Source organism: Telopea speciosissima, chromosome 2 (genome assembly GCF_018873765.1).
Source record: "Telopea speciosissima isolate NSW1024214 ecotype Mountain lineage chromosome 2, Tspe_v1, whole genome shotgun sequence".
NCBI classification, from domain to species: domain Eukaryota; kingdom Viridiplantae; phylum Streptophyta; class Magnoliopsida; order Proteales; family Proteaceae; genus Telopea; species Telopea speciosissima.
In genome coordinates, this window is record NC_057917.1 from 15,668,381 (window position 1) to 15,688,686 (window position 20,306).

At 38.5% G+C, this 20,306-nt stretch overlaps 3 protein-coding genes across 4 annotated transcripts in view; 2 read left to right on the plus strand and 1 right to left on the minus strand.

The window, feature by feature from the left end:
• The window catches only part of LOC122651643 (receptor-like serine/threonine-protein kinase NCRK), a 30,898-nt gene extending 25,222 nt beyond the window's left edge, over positions 1-5,676 (plus strand). The window contains exon 14 of the mRNA XM_043845119.1: positions 5,663-5,676. The gene's annotated coding sequence lies outside the window, so the exon portion shown is untranslated. The remainder of the gene's footprint in view (positions 1-5,662) is intronic.
• LOC122651646 lies at positions 1,182-2,094 on the minus strand. Its single transcript, XM_043845127.1, has 3 exons — positions 1,839-2,094; positions 1,417-1,543; positions 1,182-1,295 (listed from the first exon to the last, which is right to left on the minus strand). Exons 1-3 carry the CDS (start codon positions 2,030-2,032, stop codon positions 1,212-1,214), a joined length of 405 nt encoding a protein of 134 aa, XP_043701062.1. The 5' UTR covers positions 2,033-2,094; the 3' UTR covers positions 1,182-1,211.
• LOC122651644 (exosome complex component RRP41-like) overlaps positions 2,273-20,306 on the plus strand; it is a 28,771-nt gene continuing 10,737 nt past the window's right edge. The window contains exons 1-7 of one of the 2 annotated variants that reach the window (XM_043845126.1): positions 2,273-2,446; positions 4,808-4,886; positions 6,347-6,449; positions 6,541-6,661; positions 13,083-13,171; positions 14,080-14,229; positions 14,643-14,681. In XM_043845126.1, the coding sequence (XP_043701061.1) occupies positions 2,314-2,446; positions 4,808-4,886; positions 6,347-6,449; positions 6,541-6,661; positions 13,083-13,171; positions 14,080-14,229; positions 14,643-14,681 (714 nt within the window). In that variant the 5' untranslated portion in view covers positions 2,273-2,313. Of the gene's footprint in view, positions 2,447-4,807; positions 4,887-6,346; positions 6,450-6,540; positions 6,662-13,082; positions 13,172-14,079; positions 14,230-14,642; positions 14,700-20,306 lie in introns of those variants that run through there. The other variant, XM_043845125.1, reaches the window with a different exon arrangement.

The following is a 20,306-nucleotide window of genomic DNA, read 5'->3' on the forward strand; positions in this document are numbered from 1 at the left end:
TGCTTTTGAGCAAAGGTTGAAGCCACGTTTGGTCCCCTCTACCCTCCCCCCCCCCCATCACATGCTACTATCAGGAGAGAGATTTGATCCTTTTGTAAATCATTTTTCTAATGGTTTTGTCCCTGAATAGCGGATAATTCTCTTCATCCATTCTTCGAGATGACGACAATGCATACATTTGGTTTGGTAGTTACCATAGGAAACAAGAATGTAAGCACAAATCTCAGCTCAATATGCATTTTAATGTACCAAAATAATATGCTTCGTCCAGTAATAACCTGCCAAAAATATATGAAGTTCGACCCAATCCGGAGTTTGGAGATTTATTTTGCATGGTTGGGCTTCAACTGTTGTCTGAGTTGCACCACTGAGGTATTTGACAAGTCTAATGCCCATTGCCATAGATTATATCATCTTCAAATATCTAATGAAGGATGAGTCTGGATCCTCTCTCCTGCAGGGGAGGGGAGTTACTCTTCAACTATGTTTACTATCCGCCATGTGTCCTTTGTGTAACCGATAACTTGTTAGTCATCGTTATATTTTTGCTTTTCTTTGTAATGTAAAGACTATGGGACCCATGTATTCCTCCTCCTACTTCTTCTCTCAAAGTGTTGTGCGCCTTCCCCTGCTTGTCCAACACGAAAACTAAGTTGAGAACTTACGGTGGTCCATGACAAAGAGCACCCTTGGGAACCTCCACCTGGTCCTGAACTATTTTACCACCTCCTTACTCAGCCCACTCATCCCCAAGCAACTCCACAAAGCCAACTGACATGCAAAGCCATAAATGTTGAATAGAGAGTACAAAACTCCACCCTCCACCACTCTTTCCCTGTCGGGTACCACAAATAGTACCCACCCATCGCTAGATTCAAACCAATTAAGAACAGTAAATTTCATAAAAGAAAAAGGATGAAAAGTCGTGAAGAAGAAACAGAGATACCAAATACTTGATGATCAATTGAAGGAACCCATCAAAACTGGAAGGAGAAGGGGGGGGGGGGGGAGAAAAAAATGTTGACCTAGCTCCAAGAGCGGGAACACTTAACTCATGAAGACGTTGCGCTCGGGCCTCTCTTGGGACCCCAGCTAGTGCTACCTTGAACATAATATGATATCTAATTCTGAAATACATTCTTTATTGTGAATTTTAATTAATATCACTGCAATGCTTTTGCACCATAAAAAATGAACAGTTCGAAATGGAACTAGTTTGTGCTTGACTTGCCTTCATTTGGCCGCGGAATTCTCTTATACTCATAGTTGTTTATGTCAACCTTCTCTTGCAAAGCCTGTAAAAGAGAGAGAGACAGATCAATTAAGCTTCATTCCAGAAGCATCAAACAATATAGTGATAAAGCATGTGAAAAAGAAAAAGTATGCACATAATACGGTCATAAAGTTCAAAACTACCTTAAGCTCATCTTCCAGTGAAATCTTCTTGGGCTCATAACTTTTCACAGGTCCGGTTCTTGACAATGCTTTTCTGGTCTCAATGATCTCCCACTCTTGATCGTCTTTCACCTTTGCCACATCTTTACTGAACTAAAAGTTCAAAATCAATTCAGAAGGCAACGTTAGAGATGCATTAGTCATTGAAAGAATAATAAACCGCTAAAAAACCACTTTAGATGATCCATATGATGTGGCTTTACTACATGATATGATCTTCAAATAAAATTTCATTCTAAAATTTATGGGATTTAGATCTTCACATAAAATTAATTTTGGGAAGATCGACTCATAGACGGAATGACGGTGAAAATCTTAAGAATTGGAAATTGTTAAATCAGAGAAGGCATTGAAGCTTAGAAATTAGAACAGAAAATACTGACCTGCCTTGCAAGAGGTGGGCGAGACCACCAGCCCCAAGGACGGTGAGTGAAATCATTGGTAGCCCGTATCTGAGAAATGGGTATTTTCTCCCCCACCTTTTGAATTGTGTAGCCGAATCCCTAATCCTAGCAGTAGCGCTCGTAGCTGCCATTTTCATTCCCTTTGAAGGTTCCATTGCTGTTTCGGAGCTCATCGCAGTCTCATGCACAAGGCTGACTCGTTAGGGTTTTTTCTACCTTTCTTCCCCAAGCCCGATTGATTGTTTGAGCCATAAAAGTTCAGACTTTCAAAGCGTTCTCTCTTTATATAAGGGTATTTATGTAATTTCATAACCTGTTACACTACCTAGTGTTTAGTTTCGTTTGAATGGCGAAATGCCGAAAAGAACTCTGAGATTGAAACTTGAAAGAGAGGGAGAGAGAGGCATTCTCTGTCTTGTCTCATTGTTGCCAAACTAAGCAAAAGTCTCTTAAGATGGCCGGAAAGGCTGCAACGGTTCCATCGACGTATTCGCCGTCTCCGAATCAGAAAACGAGGACACCCATCTTCAAAGATGTCGATTGGGTTCGTCCAGATGGCCGAGGCTTCCATCAGTGCAGGCCTGCATGTATGTTCTCTTTATTCCTCCCTTTCTGGTGTGGTTTTTCTGTTTTAAGCCTTCATTTGTTCGAGTATTTTTGGCTGATAAGATGGGTATTATTTGGTTGCTTAGTTCCTTTGGTGATTACTCTATTTTGGGTTTGTGGATTTTACTTTGTTGCTCTCTCGATTGGGCTAGGTGCATCTTTTGCGAAACTATAATTAGAGTTTGTTGAGATTATGAATATTATATCATGGGTTGGTGTCCATGTGATATTTGATGTTGTTCGTTGCTATTTCTGTTTATAGACTATTATTTCTGGATGTCCACTGAACTAGTAGTTTGTTTTTACTTTGTGCATGCTTGAGTTTGCAACATATTTGGTCTTGTTAGGTATTCCTGTGCGCTATGTGCCTGTATCAATAGAAAAGAGTGGCTCACAGAGGCAATGGGATTTGGCGTGGCTCTCTCTCTCTCTCTCTCTCTCTCTCACAATGTGATTACAGATTTGTTGCCTATGGAGAATGTACAAAGATATTCCTTGAATATTTGGGGGTTTGCTTCCCTTTTATTTTGTTGTGAATGCTCTTCCATGAAAAATCATACAAGTAGAAATAAGGTTGGCTGTGGTGACCTTAATTCTGCTCCTCTTTATTGTTACAGAAATTACAAAAAAAAAAACTGTCGGGAAGTTTGAGGTGGAAGAATACTGTGTAGTTCAAGCTGACATGTTGGAATCACTATAGTTTATTAATTCATGTATGGGTTAAGATGCAATTTACAGGTACTTCTTTCCATAACTTTGATATGTGGAAAAACCTTAATTCTGAAAGCTTGAACACAAAGAGTCACGGACTTCTCTTTTTGTTGCAATTTAATTTCTATCAGCCCATGCTCTTTCTATTTGTATCCTGAACGATCAGCTTTCATAATATAAGCACCTCAGGTTTTATGCATTTCGAAAACTTCAAAGTTTTATCTTGAGCGGCGGTAAAGATGGTGTTTAGTTATAAACTTTTGAGAGTGACCTTTACCTAATTGTGCTGGTGCATTTGATTCTGGGTGAGGTCTCTGGCATGATGGTTTTTACAGCCTATGGATATGATCCATAATTTCATTCCTAAACTTGATGGACTTATTGTGGGCAGGAGGCAACAGTAGGCATCACAAGAAGATTTCCAAGAATGAAATTCAACCCGTCCAAGGGACTTAACCATACAGTCTGGATACTCATTTTTGGAGTGTTGACCATAAAGTTTCAAACACTCAAAAGAATGTGAAAGATTGATAGTTAGGTTCAGCTTATTAAATGTACTCCCAATTTTGGCATAGAAGGTCATGCATGCAGGATCACCAATCAGAGGCTAATGACCTCCTTTCTACAAATTACTGTTAGTCATTTACACATTGTATTAATCCTATACGAAGGTTGGGTACATGTCTTCCCTCACTTGAAGAAAGTTCTCTATTAAGATTGTTGTAATGCAGACTGTGAATTAAATCCTCATTTGTTGATTTTTATCTCGTTATGTATTGGGCGCATATGAAACATTTAAAAGTACGTTGAATTGTTATCCTCATTTGTTGATTTTTATCTCGTTATGTATTGGGTGCATATGAAATGAAACATTGAAAAGTATGTTGAATTGTTTTACCAAGCAACAGAAACTATGAGGTTCTTTGGCTTTTGGATCGGTGAAGAGGATACTTTACAAGTAGGACAAAGCTAACGATAACTTGCATTGTACAAAGATTGGGTAGGGCTCATTTTCTCCAAAGAGATCCCATCCTCATTTGTGTATTCAAACAGTGTATCTCTATAGGATTTGACCTTTGATTTCCAATCCTATGGAAATGTCAATTCATCCATAACTGCTTAGTTGAGACAACAATGAATTTTGATTTTTGACCGAACCACCTTATTTTGTTGTTTGCTGTGGCCATGTCTCGTTACAAGATTCATCAAAAGGAATCCTATTTATGCTTATTTTGAATTTATTTTAAAGGGGCGGTTTTCATGCACGATTGCGTGAGAGGGATGGGGATTATGATGAGTCAAATAGGGGGGAGGGATTTTTCTTTTTGACCCCTTTGTGGGGGGGGGGGGGGATAGGACTGTGCATGGTACACAGCCATGCATGGAACCTTTAGCCTTATTTAATTTATGACCCTCCCCAGACCCCGCAATGGCAGGAGCCTTGTGTGCTGGGTACACCCTCAATATTTTTTTCTAATCTTTTAGAAGATTCCGACACTCAAGACTTGAACCGAGATGCTATAACCTTTTTCTTTTATTCCCTAGCTTCACTTTTGTTTTATTTTAGTAGTACTCATTTTTTTATTGTGGTTTACCATAAAGAAGCACCCTGAGTCATTGATGACTTGCAGTTTTGAAGACTGATGCTGTACATGCTGCTTCTGGATCTGCTTATGCTGAGTTCGGGAATACCAAGGTCATTGTCTCTGTGTGAGTATTTGTATTAAAATTTATTCCGTATATTCTTAATTTTGTTTGTTATATCTTAATTGCCTTCTTGTATGACCGGACAGATGTTCTCTGGTGCTGTATTTGACCTTAATCATGAATGTAACCCATTTTCAGACTCAAATATTTGTGTTGGTTTGGGTCTTTGATAAGAGGTATTCAAAAAGTTCTTTGGACCATATGCGTGTAGGCATGTGTAGATAGACTAAAGAAGCTGAAGCAGTTTAGGTATACAGTGGAAATGTAATGCATTAGGGGAACCTGAAGTATACATGAATTACCTGGTAAAGATGTACAATGTTGTCAAACTACTTCGCCGTCTTCAAAACACCTTGCATTTCCTTTGCAAAATACTATGAGTTGCAAGGTTGAGAATCAGCTGTGTGATGTGGGCATCATCTTGTGCTGAGGTGGATTCTAATTAACTATTGGCAGATTTTATTACCCAGGGGAGACCATCTCCCTATTGTTCGTTTAGAAACTCTGGTAAGAGCTATATACAACATTTTTGAGGTCATTGGATGGTGCAACAATGTTTGCAGTTGCAATGGTGGTTGGACCTTTCTTACCACTAACTCCAAGGCCTGAATGATTCTGTATACTCCCCTTTTACAAAAACCGCTTGTATAAGAAGAAAGTAATGCCCTATTCATAAATGAAATGGAAATCAATATGTTGCTCCAATTTATACATAAAGTCTTACATTTTCCCTAATTGTGGAAGCACTCTACTAATGAAATTTCATGCCAGTATTTCAGTGCTAGTGCGATCTGTAGTCAATTTTCATTGGGTAACATCTGTAATTTTTTCTAGATGAACTGTTTCTCTTCTTTGTCTATACTCATGGAAATTTCCAATCTTTTCTCCATTTCTGAAATTTCATGTGCATAGATTCAAGTTGTGTGTAGCTAATTTCCTGTAAGAAGAAAATCTCTATCCCCTCACCCCTTGTACTTTTTGACATCCATTTTTCACAGATTGTTTGGGTGTTTTTACATGTGGTGTTGCGTGGTGCTCATAGAGGAAAAAGGGGGCTAATAATTCAATGCTCTCATGTCTTCATTTGGGATATCTCCATTCCAAGGAAAGAAGGCTTCTTTTTTTTTTGGGGGGGGGAAGGGGGGGAGGGGGGAGGTTATCCAATTAGATGGGATAAACATATTCCTGTGTATCTTTCTTTTCCCCCCATAGGTTTTCTTGTCATAAATTCTGATCATCCAAAGGAGAAAATACATTGGATGGCTACAGCATTTGACCTGTTAATTCGAGCCTTTCAGATGTAGATGGGGCACATCTTGTAAGGTGTCCAGAGTCCTGTACCCTCATATATGCCATTTGTTATAGCCCATGTGTTATACTATATACGCTCTTAGATTTTCCTTATAATGTAGGATATTAGCTTTACACTCTTTCATATTGTCTTTTGTCTTTTTCTGTTTCAGATTTGGTCCGAGAGAAAGTAAAAAAGCAATGCTGTACAGCGATGTGGGCAGGCTCAATTGTAATGTCAGCTATACGACTTTTGCCAATCCAGTTCGTGGGAAGGCATGCAGGAATCTCCACTCTTATTTTTTGATTATGGCATTGTTTTTAGATTTTGTCTCTATGTTCTAAAATTTGAAATTTCTATGTTTAGGGATCAGACCACAAAGAATTTTCGTCCATGCTTCATAAAGCATTGGAGGGTGCTATAATACTGGAAACTTTCCCAAAGACAACTGTGGATGTTTTTGCATTGGTGTTGGAATCTGGTGGAAGTAAGTTTCTAGAATTACTTTTCCACATTAATGAAGGTTTCTTTGACAAAATGATGTTTGGTATGCTAAGAGAACCAGACTTTTGTCTTCATCATGAGTCCCACTTCCTTTTACATCTGTGTTGAACTTCTACAAAGTAGTTCTACTTATATTGATGCTCTCTTTTCTTTTATCCTCCCTCTCTCACGTATGTGTGTATGGTCGTTTTAGCTCAATTACTGCTCATAGTTATCAAGGCATCGCCTAGGCACTGCCTAGGCGTCCAACGTTTTGATCGACTTGGGCGCCTTGGATGCCTTGGTCACCTACTTGGTGTCGCCTTAATTTTTTGCCCTCTCCACCGCCTTGGGTCGCCTAACTGTCATGACAACTATGTTACTGCTATGCATCTTCTTTTTTTTTATTCGGTAATAGAAAAACTGATAAGGTGTGGCATTGACTTTTACCATGGATGTGAGTCTTTAAAGTCTCCCATATATATATATATAAGAAAAATAGAATAATTATGGAAAGATATTGAAATTAGGGTTAGGGTTTAATGGGGTCTAGGGTTTGATGGTAGGGTTAGGTCAAGTTGATGTAGGGGAGTCTTCCAGTGAAGGTCTTGTTAAGTTTTGACATGTCTAGGACTGGTAAACAGAATCGGCAGCAAGTTTTGTGGTTTGGGTTTGGGTTTTGGGAAAGATGGTTAAATGGAGTTTCTAGGGTTAGAGTAGTCAGTTAGGGCTGCAACTTGGATCGAGTTTCCTATAGAGGGAGGGGAGTGCTCGATCCAAATATGAATGATTTCCTACGGTTGGAATGGGCTGGGCAGTGAATGGATTGTAGAGGAAGGTTTAGAGATGAGGCGGGGGATTCTAGGGTTTTGTTGTTTAGAGGATTAGAAGAAGAAAGGCTAGGTTCTGGGATGGTTCAAACTTACTAGTTATTGAAGCAGTACTTGGACAGCAGCTTGTTTGAATGAATATCCTTGAAAAATCAGAACTTGAATGTAACAGCAATGGAGAACAAAGAGGGCTTGAACGAACCACCCGCGCTTCACACCGCAAGGTGTCAATTGGATCAAACACCAATCAATCCCACCAGTCTTGATCAAACACAAGACAAAAATCTTCATTGGAGAAGAAGACCAGCAAAAAGCTGTCCATTAATCAATATTCGTGTTCAATGCTTGCCCCCGTTACAACCTTATATAAAAGACTATAAAATAGACTCCTACACTAAAAAGGAAAGGCCTAACCCAATCCTTAACCTATTAGGCAACCTAAATGAAATATTGAAGGAAATAGACTCAAAAATGGCTGGACTTTGAGTCCTATTCCAGCCCAACTTACATAACAATTAAATAGTCACATAACCACTTAAGGTGTCACATGAGCACTTAAGTGATCACATGACCACTAATTACATAAAAATAAAACTAAGTAAGGAATTAAAACAGCTAATCCCGTATGCAAACCTATTACCTATACTTAAGGTCCATAAAAGTGACCTATTACTTTGGAAACCCATGGGATCAAAGGCCCAACGTGTATATAACCCAACCCTAGATATATTCCTAATAAAACAAGCATATTTGAGTTTTTAAATGCTGGATTTTTTCTCAAATCTAAAAATTTCATAAATCTTAATATGGTAAACTTGCTAAAAATCAAAAGAGCGGTAAAATATTAATTTGTTTTAATATCTAAAAAAATATTCAAAGCGATTTTGACAGCATTCGCACACACCGAATAAGGTTTGACCGGAACATCTCCTTCAATCTAAATCAGATTTAAGCTATCTTGGATTTGTTGGAAAGCTGGTTTTGTGCTCTACCTAATACAAAAAGTCTCATGTAAAAATAAACTCAATTGACCACTCAAAATTCTTAGAGAACAAGAAAATTTCTCTAAATCGAGAGCAGTTTAATTGCTTAAAGATAAGATCATACTTTCTAAGAACAGTATAAATCAAATGTGAGACTAGGTATACCATGACAATGACCAATTCCAAGAACAGTATAAACCAACAGTGTGTTTTGTTTCGAACTTTCGAATAGGTTGCTTCTTTAGTTCTACTGTCTTCTAGTTCTATGTTGATTTTTTATGACTTGATGTGGCTTAGTATTGATTTTTGATGACTTAATGTGACTTAATGTTGATTTTTGATGACTTGATGTGGCTTAATGTTGATTTTTGATGATATAAGGTGCATCTTGTAACACACTAAATAATGTTAGAAAAGAGGGGAAATAAAAAATAACACTTGGGCACTTTGGTCGCCTAGGCAGGCGCCTTGTCACCTAAGCGCTTAGGCGCCCCTCCACTGCCTTGGGTGGCCTTGCCACCTTGACAACTATGATCAGTTCTATTGTTACATTTTTTAGGGGGTTTGGAAAGCTTTAGATATACTTGTAAATTTTCACAAATTATTATATTAATGAATCAAATGTTGACATTCCCAGGTGCCACTGAGAGGGGAGGTGAATCAGTGGACTATATTTTTTCCCAGAAACTGTAATCTCAAACACCTGCCTCACTGTACACACTATACTGTCTTTGTACCAAACACCTATGTACACCAGTGGCTGGAGCTGTCCAATTTTACCGATTACAGTTTACATGCACTCCCACCTTCAACCAAGAGAGGCTAGGTATTGTAGTCCTGGATTTGATTGTTCAAACCAGTAACCAAAACAGGATCTTTTAATCAAAGGATAGGTTCAGATTAAGGGGGATTGTAATAACAGGAAGTGAGGTGGTTGAATGGGCTTAAAACTTAGGTCGAGTGTAGAACTGTAGATAATGTAAAGGAGAAGATATGCTGAAAGTTACAACTAAATCAGATGGTTAAATCTAGAGTAATGGAGGTTTCCTAGTAGAGATAGGAGTGAGGGGTAAAAGTGTAAGTTCAGACAATTGGCTGGTTGGATAGGAGTGAAACCTGGATCGAGTCTCTCTTAGGGTTTGGAGATGATTCCATCAAAATTTCAGCAGCTTCTAACGGTTGGATAGGGCTGGGCAGAATTCTAGCGAAAAACACGTAACATGCAACCTTCTAGAAGGGAAGAAGATCTAGTTGCAGGTTTTCACTTAATTGTTGGTGGTATACCTTGATTTCAGAGTCCCAAAGCAATAAAACAGTAGTAGAGGATGTAGAGAGTAATCAAATGACCCACCCGGGCTTCCCACCGCAAGGTGTCAATTAGATCGAACACCGATTCCTTCAAACCTTGATCAAACACAAGATTTTCTTCGTGAGGAAGACAAGTTGCAGAGACAACAACTCAAAGATTTCTTTTCTAAAATTGGTGAACAATGCTTGCCCCCTTTACAACCTTATGTACAAAACTCAAAAATAGACTTAAACATTGAAAAGGAAAGGCCCAACCCAATCCTTAACTAATAAGGTATTCTAAATTGACTACGAAAGTGAAATAATAAAGGAAACAAACTCAAAACATGGTTGGACTTATAGAATCCTAATCCAACCCAACTAAAACACTTAATAACAATTACTTGCAACTTAAAGTGATCCACGTAGAACAGGTTCAATTGAACTAACCCAAAACAACTTAAAAATAAACTAAGTATAAGAAACTAAGTCCTAATAAAAGCAATCCCATATACAACCTTAATACCCATAGTTTAGGCCCATTAAAGTGGCCTATTACATTGAAAACCCATGGGATCAAAGGCTCAACATGTATAGAACCCAACCCAAGGCTTATTCCTAGGTAAACAAGCCCAATTTGGTGTTGAATCTGCATCACTAGGCCTACCAGGAGTTGCATGCCAATCCTGCAAAAACCACAGCACTCCAATTCCACAAGTACAAGCATAAACACTCACAACATAACAATTATGTGGTTCGGCAGTGTGCCTACATCCACGGGGTATTACCTAACCCTGGGCTTCGTATATTACCCTATACTCAACACTATTTAACTGCTACAACAGTTCAGGAGCTCCTACTCTTGCTTCTGATAATGTCCCTACACTGTTTAGGGCTACAACCCCACACTCATCAAGCCCCAAGTCAATGAGTCATACAATATGTGGAGTGCAATGAAAATTCGAACCCTCATTACATCAAACACTTACTAGGCATATATCAAAATACACTTTAGTCAATGGGAAAAGGAGTTTGCAAACGTAGATTACCACTGCCCGGGTAATCCCAACCTCCGATGATATTCCGATGCTCAAAATCAACTACGGCAAAGTCCAAGCACCAAGGTCCCAATTAGGCAAAAACCATGAAAATCGAGTTTTCCAACACCAAAAGCATCCACAATTGCTTCTCTCATGTTCTCCCATGAATTCTGAGCATATTGGAAAGAACCGGGGTCAATTTCGACCTAAAATGAGTGAGCCAACAAAATGGCTTCTTTCCAGGGGGCAATTCTGTCCTTTTAAATGAGCCTTGTGACATTTTGAAGCACCACGGACGGTCGGCTGAAACATCATCTGTCAGATTTGTCTTCCAAAATGTGCTTGTAATGTTGGCCATTGGATCATCTGGTGCACCATGTGATGTCGATATATCTTGTCCGAGGACCACAAAGGGTCTATCAAGAATCACTATCTACAGTCGACAGATTAGAATAGTACGCGACGGCCCAGATTCCTCTAAAAGGAATCATTAAACGCACCTTTGCATATGTGCTTAATAGCACTTAAAAACGATTCTGTGTAGCTTCTCCATTGAGATTCCATACGATCCACCAACCAAAAAAGTCGCGCTTGGATCAATGCCACCACCTCTTTCATGACCAATTTCTTATCATTGAGATCAACAACACCGATCCAACGGTCATTGTAACTCTGGAACTGGAATGAGACACAAAAAGGACTCTTAGTAAAGAGGATTGATCCTCCATATTGACATTCGGTCGAACACAATGTGAACCATTTATACCTTAAGACGATTTTTGAAAACAAACACGACATGTGGCCTTGCCCCCATGTGCGGCCCCTGACTCGATCCTTTCGTGCGGCCTATAGCTTGAACCCTTGCCGTGATCAATTGGCCTCCATTCATGCTCATATGAGGCTTGCCTTGGCTCGCATGGACTTGGTCGACATGCTGCTAGTAGCATAGTTATGTTGCACATGAGACAAGCACCCTTGACTGCAGCTGTGGCCGCCAAGCTGCAGTCAAGGTTAATTACTAATTGATAACATCATATTTTCTAAGAACTGTATTAACCAAATGTGAGACTAGGTATACCTGAAAATGACCAATTCCAAGAACATATAAACCAAATGTGTGTTTTGATTGTTTCACACATAACTGATATATTAAAAAAATAATACTGGAACACGATTTAGGCCGCTTAGGCGCGGCCTAAGCGCTTTGGAAGGGCCTCGAACGCCTTGGATCGCCTAGCGCCTTGACAACTATGCGCCAATGAGGCATAGCCTTTGGATGATGCGTGGCTGGCCCAGATGGCTGCTTTGAGCCTTGCCTGTGCAAGATGTCTTGACCACCTATGTATGGCTTGACCGAGCTACACAGCATGACTCTGTCCACCATATCATCTGAGCCACATACACTACTATTTTCATAACAATGCCACCACACAACCATAGGCCTTATAATCAAAACTCAAAACTGAAGTGTCAATGTCATTTTACTAGGACACACATGCACAGGTACACATTGACTGCCACATGAGCTAGTGCCCTGCGGTCACTGCCTAACCTTTCCAAACTCAGTCTGCCACCTTGAATCATATTACCGAGACCCTACAAATGTTGCCAACAATGACAACACAACTCTAAATTTGTCCCAGTTGCCCAACAAATTTTGTTGCTGCTAATTAAGAAAAACACACACACAATCGCACACAACCTACACAAACGAAAATTTTTAACTTAATGTTAGTTAAAAAAAAATGTTCAAATCATGTGAAATGCAGAATTTAGATTTGATAGTCATATGAAACAAAGGAAGGGAAAAAATATTACCCGTAGAGAAAGGAAGGTATGCAATTAAGTGAACTGGTTACTTGCGGATGAGAATACAAGTTAAAGAGCATATGTGCATGCTCTCCAAGCAAGAAACAGGAAGGAAGTGCAAACGCAATTGAAATGTTATTCATTAGAAATGATCAAAAGAAAAGCAGTTGAGAAAGGTAGATTAGAGAAGGTTATTAAGGATAAGTATACTTCCACAAATCTCCTTCCTCTGGGCCCAAAAGGAGGAGTTATGTCTTATGGCTCAGATTGATTAGAACAAGCAGGGAAACGAGTTCTTTTGTCATTTGGATTGGGACTTCTCTTTGCCTCAAATTGTATGCCTGGAGAAGGCACTAGAGTAATAATTGCTGTTGTTTAAGAGGATCTTTGTTGTTATAATCTTTTAGGAGAATTCAAGCAATAGCTATGCCTTCCAAAATCTTAATTTGCTATATATTATTCTTGTCACTTGTCAGGTGATCTTCCAGTAGTGATATCATGTGCAAGTCTTGCGCTTGCAGATGCGGGGATTATGATGTATGACCTGGTTACCTCAGTTTCTGTGGTATGTGTATAGCCATTTGCCATTCATTGTCTTTTTCTTTCATTCCTTTTATTTGTTTTAATTTAGTGCATTTCGAAGTTAATATGCAAAACGATCCTCACCATTGTGACTTTTATTTTTCTCCATTTGTCTTTTGCACCAGTAATGTTGCTTCAGTGCCTACCAAAATGTTATTGCTTTAAACAGAGGTGGACAAAACATACAACAACAACTCAGCCTTATCCCAACACTAAAACTCTCTTTTCCATCCAACTTAGTACTCCTTTGCCTAGTCAGTATAACTTGAATAAGATGGTAATCAGACACAGCTAACTTATTTACTATTGTCGAATAGGTTGTTTGAAAAGGTTGCATTACTTATTTTCCCATTGCAGAGGGTGGACCTTGGTGTAACGGTAAAGGTTGCTACATTGTAACCAAGAGTGGCGGGAGCCTTGTGCACTGGGTATGCCCTTTTTGATTAGGTTGTCTGAAAAATGTGGCATTACTTCAATATTAGAAAAAAAAAAAAAGATATTAGATACTGACCTCACTAGAGAAGTTATTTTCCATTGAGCTATTTCACCAAGGTCCCTGAACTATTCACAAGTCATCACATCAGGTCCCCCCAGTTTAGATAACTGTGCTAATTTTCCACATCCTTGACACAGATGCATGTTAAGTATAGAGCACACAAACTTGAAGACATTAATTTGCTGTTGGAAATTGATGACACATTGTAGAAGTGCTGAAAGATTGGATTAAAACAAAAAAAGGAGGGGGGGGGGGGAGCAAGATTTCTCTATTCAAATCTAATATATTCTTACCAACCTTCTAATGTCTAATATCTAAGAATTGAACTCTGTTCATGCTCACGAGTGCTTGCCACTTTTTCAGTTGCTTAACTTGCATTTTTCTTGTTTCCCTAGTCATGTCTTGGGAAAGATCTTGTCATCGATCCCATATCAGAAGAAGAAAGTCTTCAAGATGGAAGCTTAATGATTGCATGTTTGCCCTCTCGTAATGAGGTCACTCAGCTTACCCTCACAGGAGAATGGTCAACCCCAAAGATTCACGAGGTATCTGAACTTACTTTTGTGGTATAATTTGCACCATTTTCATTATAAGCCTTCCACTTTTGAATGACTCTTCATATTTTCGAAAAACTGATCCTAGAGATAACTGTTGCTTATAACAAAAATGATTGCAAGATAGACTGTTCGAACTGATGGTTACAACAATCATCTATAAAGGTTTGATTAGGAGATTTGTTTTTCTGGATTTATTGAAACTTGAGTACATCTCACTAGACATATATTGACAAGTTGGATCCCCTTGTAAGTTCAATTTTGAAATCTGCATCTAGTATCATCTTTCAGATAGATACATTCTGCATGGAGATGCTTTCATATCCATTGTTGCTGTAGAGATCTTTTCTTGTATAATAATCAATTCTCTGTTGGTAATGTTATATTTTGCATATCCTTCACAGGCTGTGGAGCTCTGCCTTGATGCTTCCTCAAAGCTTGGGCAAGCCCTATTTGATTGATGGCACTAAGTTTGTTGGATCCTTGTTTGATTATTGTATGTTTTATAAATTTTCAAGTCCTTTACAAGCATTTTAGAGATTGTTGCTATATTTGACATGTCTAGTTGAATTTTACTTTGATTATGTTTAGGTTTTGGCTGTGGTAAAATCTTCAATTCACAATATTTTGGTAAACTCTCCAAGTTCAAATCTAATTCTTTTACATGCCATAAAATCTCATAGAAAATTATCATATTGTCTTATCTTCAAGCATATTCCCTTGTATATATGATTATTGATAAAATCCTTAGAATCCTTCCTCTTTTCCTCAGATAAATAATTCTTGTTTCTTGTTGAGGTATTTTCATCTAGTAACTTGCTTGGTTGGCATTGCTTGGAATGTAAAGTAGCCAAAAGTACATGTTGTTCACATTGATCTCATTATTCACATCCAAGCATTAGGGATCTCACATGGATTTTAAATGTGCATTGATTTTATTCATTTCTCTTCACTCCAAACATCTTCCTATGGTTATCATGTCTCATTTCCCTTATATGCTCTTGTCACAATATAATTTCCACATCTTGTAGATATTTCACTTTTATACTTTTATTTACCAAGCATAAAGCTTAAATTATCAGGGTAAGATAGGTCACAAGGGGGGCGAGGGAAACAACAGACGAAGGAAATAAAAGCCTAACATATGTTGGTTCATCAAGACAGGGCAAGAAAACCCTTTCTGGCTTGGGCGGTTTTATGCCTGGTTTTACTTAAATATGAAACCGCAGGTAAATCCGCCTGAGACTGAAACCATAATAAACAGCCTCGGTTAATCATAGATTTACAGGTGGTTTATACCCGGGCTGAAACCGTATGTAAAATCGTCGGGCCTTTTTCTGTAAATTTAAAGCCTGCGATTTAAAGGCTCATTTTTCTCCTTTTAAAACACAACTCTAAAGCTCTGGAGAAACTCCAACTGCGACCGTACTTGCTCTCTCCTCACTCCTTGGTGGATTTTAGTGCTCCAAATTACTCCTCAACAACATCCAATCGCATTCAGGTAAGATCTCTTTTTCTCCCATCGATTTCTTTCTCTTGGAGAAACCCCAAAACACGATTCAGGTTTTGGAAACTTTGGGTTTTTACTTCCTTTTTGCATAATAGGTTATTTGTAACCAAATCTTAATCATTTTCTCACCATAAGCAACCTATACAAGGGCTTGCACACAACTATGGCATCTAATCCAAGGATTTAGGTTGGATTTTGGAAAAACAAAAACCTAATCAAATTTTCCTCTTCTCTTTTGCCATATTTGATTCGGTTTTACTAGATAGGACTTAGCTTACATTCTCTGAGTTGTCACAAACCATATTTACTTGTTTCTTAAGATTCAAACTTCCAGCTACAAAATCTAGAAAATTTCTTTGAAGTTCAAGGCATACTCTATGATTGAATAAACCCATTTCTTGCTTTAACCCACTGTTTTGTATGAAATATCATGTCCTAGGCATTATATGACCATGAATCTTCATTATTTATCATGTCATTCACATAATGACCATGCCTTTCTTTTTTTCCTAACTTCTTAGATCACAATTTGATAAAAATCAGAATTTTCTAGCATAAGAATCCTGCTATAATTTAATTTGCTTTAGGAAAAGAATCAAAGGCTAGGTTTTAAACTTCACAATCTTACATTGATCATCTACTTACGCCTTAGCATTCAAGGTACTAATTTGCTATCAATCTTGGCTTTTGGTTTTAGGTTAACAGTATCTAATGGCTCCAAGAACACGATGTGCACGCGTTGAACAAGTTGCACCAATTGTCCTAGATCCACTATGGTTCCAAAAGATAGAGGACCAAGAGCTTTACCGAGACTACTTCCGCTTTAAAAATATAGTGGAAGGGCGGGATGTAGTGTTGGATGATCTCAAAGCTTTCAAAGTGGAGCAGAGATTCGAGGCATTGCGGTAGACCAACATTCTCAACCTTTCTGAACCATACTACCCAAAACTCATCCGACATTTCTATGCAAATCTAGACACCGAGAACCCAGGCACACAGAATTATCGGGTTGCTTCATATGTCAAGGGGGTCCCTGTAGCCTTCACAGTAGTACAGTTAGTGGGGATTCTTAATGTATCTATTGGAGAAGCGAAGACCTATTGCTCATCGGGAAAGAACCCCTATTCCTTTATCAAGGGGAGGTACTGACATTCTGACGGCCATCAGGTGACTGAACCTACGAGTGGTGGATGGCTTTGATGAGGTCACAAAGCAACTCTCCGACCAAACTCGGCGCCTAGAGGGTATCGAGAGAGGGGTAGATGACATCAACACCTTTCTTGGTCGCGGTGGTAGCGGTGGTGCAAATGACTAGCCCAGCTTTCTCTCAACAAATTGAAGTTATCCCAGATCAGTTCTTCTAGTTCTTGTCTTAGGATAGATATTTGTGGAGCTCTTTTACTTTTCTTGTAGTTTTTTTTCTTTTCTCTTTTGGAAATGGTGGACTTGTATATTTAATCTGAGATAAATAGAATCAAATGTTTTGATTTGGAACAAATGGGATCTTGCATTCTGAGTTGGGAAAGGCACAGTTATGCCCAAACAGAGAATCTGGAATAATTATGGTGTTTAGATTGATATCTTTTAATTAAGCAGGATGGAGTCATATGTTTTTGTTGGAATGGATGAAACCATGAATGTTGAAATGAGAAGGATATGGTTGCCTTCCAAGAATATTTGAAACAATTGGATATTTGTAATTAATCTTATATATATCTCTATGTTTTTGCTTAATTCTCTCTTGTTTAAATCATTATTGATAATTGTGCTTAGTTATAATTGATTCATTATTGTTTATGAATTATAACATATAATCGCCCATCTATGACCTATTTAAGACTCAACCAAGGAATTACATAGTTGTAGCTTAACAGCCTATGGTTCAAGTCCTAAGTTTTATGTTGCTTATTATCTTTTAAGTTCTTGTTTCACCACAATCAGTCTTCTCCTATGTCTGCACACAATCATTTATTTTCTTGAAGATTTTTTTGTTTAGAACCTAATTGTAGAGAGTAAATCAAGAGTCCGCGAGACTGTGGTTGGTGCAGAGCATCATTGCTCTGATACCATTCTGCCATGCCCCTATCCTAGATAAGGGATATAATATAATATAAGGGGTGACTAGGACGACGAGTGTCATCCCATTAAGCTACCAGGATCAGTGACACAGTGTCCTAACGCACAGTCATAACCAATATTAAAACTATATAATATCAGAGTACGAAAAGAGAATATTACATTCCAAAAGATCAATAATTTTACGGAAGCGTATAAAATCAAATAGTTACAAGATGTTCACAGGCTAAATGATAAATACTGTAATTAATATATTTTTCAAGACCATCTAATAACTATCAACAAGGGTATAACAGTAAATATTTATATATGGGTTTTAAGCCCTAAAATAACAAAAGGAGAACAAGTCCCAAGTATCCTCACGCCGTTGGCGCAATCGTCACAAGGACACCCATCGCCATGTTCCTCAAACACAGCTTCTGGCTCCTCCGTACCTGCACCATAATCTAAAAAGTGTGTACACGAGGGGGTTAGCTCCACTGAGCCAGTGAGGGGATGGGGATGCACAAACACACAATTCATATAGTCCAATGATGGATACACATGTTAATTTCATTTTTCCACCTACCACACAACTAAGTCAGAGGTATATGCTACTGTGACAATTTGGGAAGCACTGTGGGTTACTTCCATTCATCACCATAATGAATATAATACATTATAAGGGATGACTAGGATGACGCGTGTCATCCTACTAAGCTGCCCAGATCACTGACACAGTGTCCTAACGCACAGTCATAATCAATATTAAAGTAATATAATATCAGAGTGTGAAAAGGAAATATTACATTCCAAAAGATCAATAGTTTTGCGGAAGCGTATAAAATCAAATAGTTACAAGATGTTCAAAGGCTAAATGATAAATACTATAATTAATACATTTCCCATGACCATCTAATAGCTATCAATAAGGGTATAACAGTAAATGTTTATATATGGGCTTTAAGCCCTAAAATAATCAGAAAAGAGACCAAGTCCCAACCATCAATATGCCCTATAGGCAACATCATTTCGAGGACATCGATCATGGTGCTCCTCTGCCACCTGCATCATAATCTAAAATGTGTGTACACGAGGGGGTTAGCTCCACTGAGCCAGTCAGGGGATGGGGATGCACAAACACACAGATCACATAGTCTAATGATGCATGCATATGTTAAATAAATTTTCCACCTATCATCACAACTAAATCAAAGGTATATGCTACTGTGACAATTCGGGTAACACTGTGGGTCACTTCTATCATCACCACAATGAAATCTCAATTGTCACTTGGGGGCCTACGCTGGACAAAGCCACCAAAACTTCCCAGTGACAGACCCCTTGATAACTATCACTACCATGACTGGCTCTTTCCCACACCACAGAATCCAGGCTCTGGTTATCCAACACCTAAACCCCTGTTGGCAAGGGTTGTAGTATAAGGGTGCAAAGTCCTAGCCGCAGATATACTACATGCAAGTCCTATCGTCTTGAGAGGTATTCCGAGCGCATCAACTTTTCATTTAGTTTAGCACCCGGGTACCAGCACGTTACGACACATACAGTTCAATATGAAATTCAATCAAAGATATTATATATATAATCTGGGGCTCCAGTACTGGCATTCACCGACACCGTAACCCGATAAAAAATGGAAAGCAACCACAACATCATCATATCAATCATTTAATAAAGTATGCAAATGCACAAACATGCTTAATAAATTATACTAATAGCATGATACATAATGCAAATATTAGTAACAAGCTCAAACAACCAAACCCACTCACAATATATGTTATGTTTCGATGTTATGAGTTGTCATCACGATTAACACGTCACAAGATGGGAATTTTAAACCTAAATAAAGAGGGAGAACAGGGTTAAATAAGTAAAGGAAAATATCTCCAAAAAGGTATCCCACAAACCTTTTATGTATAAGGTTCTAGAGGCAGGGCGATTTTATGGGTGGTCTCATGCCCAATTCTTGAAATCACATGTAAATCCTAGATTATCAGGGGCTTAGGAAGGTCTTTGTCAAGCGCGATTTTAAGGTTGGTTTTCTCAGAACATGAAACCGTATGTAAAATCTCATACTTGCAGGTCTGAGATTCAAGGGATTTCTCACCAAGGGTTCCATTTTCAAGGGGTTTGAAGGCAAGGAAACACCAAGAAAACTTCCTCCTTGTCCCATTAGGGTCCTAAGACCTCATTAGGTCCGTATATCCCAAAGGATTCAAGAGGGGAAAGCAAAGAGAACCTAATTTAGGGCATAATAGGGTAGAAATCCTAGGTCTTCCAAATGGAGTGAAGTTGTGAGCCTTAGGGCTAATAATGGAGTGAAAGAACTCCATAATAGTCTAGCATAAAGGTTCCAATCAATCCTTGGGTTCCAAGTGGAGCCCTAGGCCAAGTCTTTCCCATTTTTCAAACCCTAAAACCCAAAAAAATAGAAGAAGGGAAGAGGATTTTAATGGCTTACCTACCCCAAGATAGAGGA